This window comes from Centroberyx gerrardi, chromosome 24 (genome assembly GCF_048128805.1).
Source record: "Centroberyx gerrardi isolate f3 chromosome 24, fCenGer3.hap1.cur.20231027, whole genome shotgun sequence".
Classification (NCBI taxonomy): Eukaryota; Metazoa; Chordata; class Actinopteri; order Beryciformes; family Berycidae; genus Centroberyx; species Centroberyx gerrardi.
Genome location: NC_136020.1, coordinates 8,384,251 through 8,393,595, shown reverse-complemented (window position 1 = coordinate 8,393,595; position 9,345 = coordinate 8,384,251). Strand labels below are relative to the sequence as shown.

General features: G+C 44.3%; 1 protein-coding gene across 4 annotated transcripts in view; it reads right to left on the bottom strand.

Moving 5' to 3' along the window:
- Nucleotides 1-232: 232 nt before the first annotated feature.
- The window catches only part of LOC139916670 (fatty acyl-CoA reductase 1), a 44,808-nt gene continuing 35,695 nt past the window's right edge, over nt 233-9,345 (bottom strand). For 2 of the 4 annotated variants that reach the window (XM_078281856.1, XM_071905631.2), the window contains exons 5-12: nt 9,027-9,204; nt 7,003-7,047; nt 6,783-6,901; nt 5,530-5,597; nt 3,622-3,793; nt 3,373-3,502; nt 2,767-2,894; nt 233-2,232 (exon numbers count right to left, since the gene is read on the bottom strand). In XM_078281856.1, the coding sequence (XP_078137982.1) occupies nt 2,070-2,232; nt 2,767-2,894; nt 3,373-3,502; nt 3,622-3,793; nt 5,530-5,597; nt 6,783-6,901; nt 7,003-7,047; nt 9,027-9,204 (1,003 nt within the window). In that variant the 3' untranslated portion in view covers nt 233-2,069. Of the gene's footprint in view, nt 2,233-2,765; nt 2,895-3,309; nt 3,503-3,621; nt 3,794-5,529; nt 5,598-6,782; nt 6,902-7,002; nt 7,048-9,026; nt 9,205-9,345 lie in introns of those variants that run through there. The other 2 variants (XR_013504066.1, XM_071905632.1) reach the window with 2 other exon arrangements.

The window sequence follows — 9,345 nt, the reverse complement described above, 5'->3', positions numbered from 1 at the left end:
CTTGGGTGGAAAGTTTATGAGTAGCTTGGGACTGAAGAGATAGATGAAGAGATCATCTGAAGACTGCAAACATCAAAGTACACAGTGCAACACCAAGTTCAAACCAGGACATCTTCTACAGTTAAAACAGGAAATCAAGCCTCTCTACAATGTAACACCCCAAATTTAGATGCAGTACTTTTCCTCTATATGCAACAGGGTCAGAAATGCCAACAATCTTTTGTCCTCATTGAAACCTTTATTTATCGAAAGACCAAATGCCTCAGTAGAACGCGTCAGATCATTTGTTTGTGTTCATTTTTATGGAAAGAACTCTACATGGTGAGGTAGAAGATTGTTAAGTTTAACGGACTGCAGCACACTGGCACATTTGTTCTCTTCTAGTTTATTTCAGTTTTGCCAAGCAGACTTGAATGAAATGTTTTCAGAGCATGAAAAAAAAAAAAAAAAAAAAAAAAAGGTGGTCCAACATTTTGCAAATGACACTAGAAAGTAGAGATGAGATGAAATGGCGTAAGTGTCGCCGTTCATTAGAGACATGACAGTAGCTCCAGCCTGGGGTTTACCAACAGTGCATCAAACAGCAGAGACAGCACTTTGTTGTCAAACGGACACACAGAAGAGCGAACTCCACAACAAGGACAGCATTACAATAGCCCTGTAGCTCTGTAAGAACGATTATGATGAAACCTCTTCATCACACAGGCCTAATAGGTTTCGTACGACTGCAGACATTTTGGTTCATCGTCCCTTTCTGAAATCAAGAGGACAGTCACCATGGTTACACCACAGATACGGGCTTTTTGCATAAACACATTTAATCAGTTTTTGTCCCTTTTCCTCCCATAAAGGCTCATTATTGTATGTACTTGTATTCTGTTAAGAGTCAAGACTTGTAACATATACAATACTGTACACGGATCTCTTATTTGTTTTAGTAAAAATCAGACTTGCCTGTCACACGTAACACTTTTGGTAGATTCTATGGGAAGCTCTGTGGTGGGATCCTGTGAAGACGCTCACCAAGCAAAATCAACAGTCAAATACAATTTTTTTTTTTTTGGTAGTCTATAAGAATAATATATAAGTTCAACTATTTACAGATCTTCCAAACTCTGATGTATTCTTATTTATATATAATACACTGCCAAGGTCTACCACGTACATCAGACTAGCCTTTGACGCAAGTATTTATAAAGATGTAAAAGTAGTAAACTTAGTTTCAGTACAAACTGCTGTACAAACAGGCAAAAAGTGGATGAGCATTAAAACAAACAAGGTTTATGTTCAAAGACACACTGATATATATATCGTTTGTGATAGTAACTCAATGAACCTCAACAGTAGGAAAGGTGGTAGATCTGTATGGTCGGATATTTCTAGTAATACAGTTGTCTTGTGTGGTCAGAATTTAATAGCCGAGTTTTCTCTCAATCATCTCTGGATTGGCCTTGAAACAGATAACAACCACCAGTTAGTTTGTGTGTGTCATCGTCAACAGGCAGTACATACAATATAATGCAATGAAGACATACAGATATCCAGATCACCTGTGTATTAAAGAGAGGATTTGGATATCACCAGAATAAAAAAAAAAAAAAGGAAATGACAGAAATTATCCTCCAACGAAGCACTGACGTATTTCAAGTATGCAAACAAAGTCATCACAATTTTCAAGGCAATGTACCCGGATTCAAGAGGATGGAATCTATGAGCTGGAAAAAAATATGGAAAAGTTACACAAAAGGCTTATAGTTGCATATATAATCGGCCACTTTGAGAAGAAGACGGTGGGTAGAAATCGAATGACGACACTTAGATGTGGACACAATTTGGTGTTGGGGTCGGTGCGGGTTCTGACGAGAGATTTTCCAAACTAAACAAATACATTTCATGGCTAGTAGACCTCATTCTCCCTTTCGAGTGCTTCGCCCCACCGCAGCCCCCGCCTGCTTGTCCAGACTAAAAGGAGGACCTGCAGTGTCCCTTCGTGGACGGTCAGTTTTCGGTGTCCCGCTGAGGGCCGAGGGGCGAGGGCCGCCGTCTCTGGCGCGAGGCGGCGAGGGGACTCAGTTGGTCAGTGTGCTGGACGCTCTGAAGTAGGAGAGGAACTTGAAGCAGAGGCTGACCACAAAGTACCAGATGTTTCTGGCCATCTGGGAGCGGGCGATGAACACCCTCCAGATGAAGACCAGCAGCAGCGTGTTGAAGGTGTAGCGGATGTTCCTCAGCCTGGGGGGAGGGAGACAGAGGGAGGCAACATAAGGGGTAAGAAATCTGATGCACCAGCTTACACTACCAGCCAAACGTTTGGACACACCACATTTTTCTTTATTTTTATTTTTTTTCCACATTTTAGAATAATAGTAAAGACATCAAAACTATGAAATAACACAAATGGAATTATGCAGTCACCAAAAAAGTGTTTAACAAATCAAAACTATCTTATATTTTAGATTCTTTAAATTAGCCGCCCTTTGCCTTGATGGAAAGGCAAAGGCTTTGGAAAGAAATTCATACATAGGCATCAACTTCACTATTTATATTTGTCTAAGAAACTAATTTCAAGCATTTAAGCATAAGCCTTTAGATCAAAATGGCTTTAAGAGAATGAAAAACATTCAATCAGGTGTGTCCAAACTTTTGACTGGTAGTGAATATGCAGACATAAATAGAGAGTTTTTTTAAACAACATCCCCCCTTGCAGTAAACTTGATCATCCCAGTGCTAGTTCTGGATTTATTTTGCTTTCTCTTGGCTACTTACTTCCTCAGATGCTGCCTGGCAGCAGGAATGTCAGACATGTCTTCATTCAGGACGTACTTCTTGGTGCCGATACAGTAATTCTCAATGTACTCCGGCCAGTTCAGCTGACGCACATCAAAGTTAAACGTCTGCAAGACAGGAAGGATAGATGGGAGGCTGTTGAGACAATGTCTTGTGGTATTACTCAATGCCTGAAATTCCACTCTCAGTCTGTAGAGGGAGCAATAGGCTTACTACTGGTATTATAATGCAGTATATTCCCAGTGAGCAGCAGGCAAATTCCCCAAGCTGGCTGCTTTCTCAACCATACCAGGGTCAAATAGTAGATGCTAATATTTCTCAGTGTTTGCTTTAATCTGCTTAGAGTATCGGATGAGTGGGGTTTATCGCATCAGGACCATTCAGATAGTGTCAGGTGAGTGGACAGTCGCAGGAAAAGTCCACTCGCTAATACTTTCCTGTAATTCTCTCAACTTTCCAACACTCCCTGAATTGTCTTATGTGATGGATCCCTGCAGTCTATAAGTAAGCTGGAAAACAAACCTTAAGAGGTATCTGTCAGCAATATGTGGCCCACGTTGGAGGCCTGTGTGTGGATGAGCCTACCTTCCTGTCCTCTGGGGTGAGCTGGCTCATCAGCATGTTCATATTCTCAGAGTTCCACTCCCAGTCCTGGCTGCTGAAATACTCCAGCAGGCCGATGGCCTTGTGCAGACGGTTAAAGATACGCATCATTCTAGAGAGAGAGCGAGAGAGAGAGAGAGAGAGGGAGAGAGAGGTCGGAGGTTACACCACAGTGGAACTTGTGGTAATCCGCTTTAGATTTTCAGCACGACAGGAGGCTGCGAGTCTTACTGGGGCTTCTGTCCAGAGAGGCGCAGGTAGAGGTCGTAGATGAGGGCGGGGAACTTGTGGCTGACCAGGATCCAGTACTGGTTGATCAGGTAGTTGGAGGTGATGTTGGCGTTGGGCCTGCGGAAGGCCTGCTCCAGGGGGTTCCTCTTGAAGGTTGACATCACATGGTGCTCTGCAAGGGGCGCATGGATGAAGGGATGGATTAGACAATAAACTGGTGTTTCACTTGATTTGTAGACAATGGAAAAGACAATAAACCATCTAACTTTTGAAGGATTTCTGGTAAAGGCTAGCCATGCCATAAATGCCAGTGGAATACTAGAGGATGTCACACGATGCACTGAAATAAAAGATGGTCATTCATAATAAATAACAGAATTTGAATAGTCTTTCGTAGTTCACAGGTTTATTTACCAGAATCAGTCACCAGAAACAGTGAAATAGGTGAACATCAGGCAGATTCCATGACTTCCAGGAATCATGGCTGGCGTTCATAATAATGTGACTTTTAGCTCCAGTTCCCTATGGATTATCAGGCAGACGCAGTCACAGAATGATTTTACCCGCTAGGCAGCACAGCCGGCCCCTCCTCCCAGCATTCGGCAGCAGCCATCCACAGATAAAAGGAGGGAGCCATGTGACTTCACACATTACATCACACACAGCCCGTACTGCAAGTTGCCATGGCAACCGATATGTAGTGGTTGCAGGGGCCAAGTTGACCAGATCCAAGGTGACAGCCAGATGTGGCCTGGCTCCATTCAGCCCGGCTGCGAGTATCACCGCTAACCTTCAGCTGCCCTCCAAGCTCCAGGACAGTTGCCATGGAGATGGCCCACTAGGGCTACGCTGTGCTGGAGTACCCACAATACTTTGCCAGAGATGCCAGCGACAAGGTGCCGGCAGCTGGTGGGACTCAGAACCACTCTAGCACACAAATGGCCTGGATACTCCTCCTAACCCGTCTCTGTAATTACACATCCAGGAAGCAACTAGGCTATGCATGCATATTTTTTTTCCGTGAGTGCATCTATTGTTATTTGGCCTCCGCTGATCCTCTTGTTTTTGATTAGCTTCATTCCTAGCTCTTATTTGGGCCAGCGAGATTAGTGTGCACTATCCCTCTTTCATAACAGTGAATTGCAGTGATGAGGCTTAATCCCGCTACAAGCCATCTGGTAGCAATTTCCACGGTGAAGGGAGCATATTTGCTAATCTGAGAGAGAGAGAGAGAGCAGGAGAGAGAGAGGGTCCCCTGTCACCCTGCTGTGTTTAAGTCTCTGCCAGCCGACACCCACAGCCCTCTAATCTCAATGCCCCTGATGACCGCTGGGATGGAAACAATCACAGTTTTCATTCTCCTTGTGCGTTTTCACCACTTGTATTTATCATGCGCTCAAATAAGAACAGACGACAGATCATGCAGGCTCCCACCACGAACACAACATCAACACAAACACTACTGAACTACATCATTAGATAAAAGTCTCTAAAATTTAGAAACAGTATGTCTGTTTCTAAATTCTATGACATTAGATAATATAATCTAAATTCTATATATAAGCTGTAATATATACAGAACCGGATTTGCAGATCTGCATACAGTAATGAAATATGTTTTTGGGTAGTGTCCCACTAATTCCCTCCATTTGTTAAATTCATCTTCTGCCAGTTTCCACCAGGTGGCAGACACTCTCCGTACGACTCCCAACCACACAGCACAACTTAACTACAGCACAGGGCCAACAACATGTCAAAACATTGGAGTATTGATTTGTGATGATGAAAAGCAAACCGGTGCGACAATATTGTTGCAGGCCAGCAGGCACAGACAAAACAGCTCTATAATATGCCACCGTAGTGACAGGCTTCCGTTCCCCTTAAGCAAGACACAAATAATGTACCTACCGATCTCTCCCCAGTGGAAAGGGTTGATGCCGCCGGTCGTGCAGTTGTAGACCAGTGCTGATTTAGGTCTGCAAGGTGTGTGGGAGTAGAAGGTCAGCAGAATGCCTCGAGCATGCCGAGGCCACCAGTCATAAAAATACATAAACATAAATTTCCTGGTAACACTGCAGTCAGTGCACAGTCTGTGTAAGCAATGTGACAATGGTGCTATACAAAGTTAATCATAAATTCAAAACCTGGGTAAACCACAGTTAATTTATGAGTCTCTGTCTGCATATTGCACTGAGACAACCCATGGAGTTCATGCAGACCTTCAAAACAGAGTGCTGACAAGATATATACCTATGCTCTGAGAAACAGAATCAGGGTGAGTGAAATTAATCTTGGCCCTTGACACACTTTTCAATGCCTGAGTCCATAATTCACACTTTCATATTTCATAAGAGTCAACAGACTATTTTTATGCTTAGTGGCAGTGCTGGCATGCATCTACGTGCTCCAACGTCGCGTAAGTGATGTGGGACTTTGAGTTAAGTCAGTGCTGACTGTGGTAGAAAGCTTTAGAGCTCTTGTACTGTAATTCTTGTCAGTTGAACTTGTGGTGGTAACCCCTACTGGCCTGAAAATGGTGCTAAGTTCTGACTGTTTGGACATATGTTTCCATTGAGAAAGTACTCCATTGCCCTACAATTGGTGAAGGTGTGAAAGCTTTATATACCTCTGTAGAGCAACCACTTTCATTTTGAATTGAGATAGTAATGTAAAACTATGACAATGGATTGTGTGTCTCTTGATAATAAAAGTGGGACATTTTATTTGCATGATTCCATTATGGCAATAAAGAGGAGTTATCTATATTCCATGTACTTGATGTTTGCAAGGAATCATGGATAGTGTTATGTAGAGAAACTCTTTGGGATTAGCTTCTTGTGTTGCCATTCCTAGCGACATAGCGCGACTGTGTTTTGGATTTTATGTATTGTAAGCCCATTTGGTTGACTAAACCCTTTGTCATCTCAATAGAATGTGTGGTTAAAAGATAAGAGGTGTTGTCTGTATCCATGACAGTCATAGAAAACATGTCAGGCTTAGTCACATCTGATTTGTCCCAATAGATTATCTTCGTTGAAAAAAGGATATGACGTCATGTGTGATAGGGCAGGCATTTCAACATTTGAGGAGGGCGCTACTAGCTGACTAGCTACTCGGCTGTGATCTACCTAAATGGTATTTACCCTGGAAGCAGCACTAACCTGTGTACTGCAGTGTACCAGCCAGCAGCCAGGGTGAGGTTGATGACCACGTCCACGGGGATCAGGTCGGCCACCGCATCGTTGTTGGCCCTCATGGTGCGCAAGATGCCCTTGCCAGCCTGATACAGGACAACACTGGGTTAGGACCCCGAAACTAGGCTTTGTGTTCAAGAGGCTTTCAGGTTCAAGAATAAGAAACTGCAAAAATACTTTTACTTACAGCTATGAAGACCCCGCTTGGCCCGTTGAAGTTGTCGATCCAACCCTAAGGCGTGAGAACAGAGAGGGGAAGTGTGTTAGTATAATCCTTAGAGATGAAAAGGGAGAGCTCTGTCTTAAGTGCTCTGTGGATAACTGCCATAACACTAAAACGACACCATCACGTTATAGATCCTAACGGCAACGCTGATGCGATTGTGTATGTGTGTGTGTTGAATCGGCGATTCGGGGATGTGCTACTTCCTGCGTTGGGAGGATGGGGGAGGGAGGGTAACACCGTGATTGTCGACTTCAATTAGACTCCATTAAAAATGGATGAAGCCACTGGTTATAGACTGCTGCAGTTCCTCCTGTGTGGGACTGGAGCCCATTATGTGGCCCAAGTCGAGGCTTATCCTGGGTCTAATAATATGCTCTGCTGCTGATAAGCGCACAGAAGATGACAGACCAGTGGCGTTTTTAGCACCGCAATCTGTTGATGGCTTCCAGCCAGTCTAAAGGAGGAGATGCATCTTTGACCCGAAACTGGGATTTTACCACTGATATGTCACTTGAACGGTAGACTTCTGAGGACATGGAAAACAAAGGAACTTATATGCATATTACATTGTGTGTGGTTGTAAACAGACCACACATACACATACATAAGCAGTCCCATCCCCCTTGCCGCACAGTTCCTACTGGCGCGGGCTGCCAAGGCGATTGCCTGGCCAAGCGTGAGTGAGGCCTTTTGAAGTGTCGCTGCCAGGCCAGGCTTACAGCTGAAGGCTGTACACGGAGCCAGGAACTATCGCATTCCCAGTCCTCAAACACAAGGCCTACAGCTCCTGATACCAGATAAAAACAAGGATTTCCTGCATTTTTTCTGTGATTTTACTAATGTAATATCATTTTTAAGTGGATTTAAGTTCCTTTGATTATTATATGGGAATGTTCTGAGCAATCATAAGCATCTAAGCATAGTCCTCACCTGACCACATACCACAGTAAACGAGCTCTAATTAAGTTAATACCAAACTTAACTAAAAAGTGGTGATACCAAATATATAACGTATAATTGCTATTAAGTATAATTGCTACTAAGTGCAGACCAATAAAATGCACCATTAAGTCTCCATATTATCCCTCATTCCACCTTCAAGTTCAAATAGTGGCTGATATTCGGCATTTTAAAAACAGAGGTTTGAAATGTCGCCCAGGCAGTTTATGTGAAGTGTGACTTAAATGCTCAACTCGGTGGAATCCGAATGCTGAAGACGTCCTGCTGGGACGCCCGCAGCAGCAGCTAGTCAGAAAGCGACTTACTTGACTTGAACTTACGGCATCAAAATCCTCCTCTGAACGTTCAAGGTAGCCTTTACATGAACTTTCCTGCACTTCTAACGTGGGCTCTCGAATATCAGCCTGTCAACTGTCCCCTGCTTGTCCCATTTCTGCCCTCCTGATCACCCCGCCCCGTCCCGTCGCGACAGCTGTTTGGGTTAGATCCCGTTTCACGAGGACACCGTGTGAACCGTGGCATCGCACAAGGCCCTCAACCCCCGATACAAACCTGCGCTCAGCCAACCAATTTGCTCTAATCCTGGGCCACTTAAGATAAAGCCCACAGGGGAGAGGCATCGACCGGTGTGGGATTACATCGATCAATATCTTATTTCCATTCATTTTACTGTCACAGTGGGGATGTAATGAGTGTGGGGTCTGGCAGCGGTGACCGAGTTGTTTGTGAGCACCTAACGTGTTGGTTAACATTTACCGCAGGCAGCAGAATGAGCAGAGTACTGCTGCTGACACCACACTGAGCGTGTTTCATTGGTGTGAGGACAAGATGTGAGTCTATTCTCGGGTATTTCATCACTGAACATGCTGTGGCACATTGGCAGTAGACGCACATAGAGTAAGATGTTACAACACGTATAGTACTGGTTTGGCTGGTTGGGCTAACAGACAGTCTGTGATGGAGGGGAGGTAAAGAGGGATGGATGGATGGATGGATGGAGGGATGCTGGAAGGAGGGCGACTCACAGGGAAAGGCTCCTGCCAGCTGGCTCCCACTATGGAAGGTCTGATGATGCCGATGTTGAGCTTGCCTTGCTCCTGCTGCACCACGCATTCGGCCAGGGCTTTGGTGTAGGTGTAGGTGTTGGGCCTGTCGCCGATAAGCCGCGGTGTGATGTCACGCACGATGCTGTCATCCATCCACCTGGAGCCAGGAAATAAGAGGAGTCAGTCGGTCACTCTGTTACCATTTTATACTGATTTGTGACCGATTTGTGTGTTTATTGCTGTTATAAATAATGGGTATTGTATGGGGGGTGCATGTATATGTGTACCGAATGTTCAG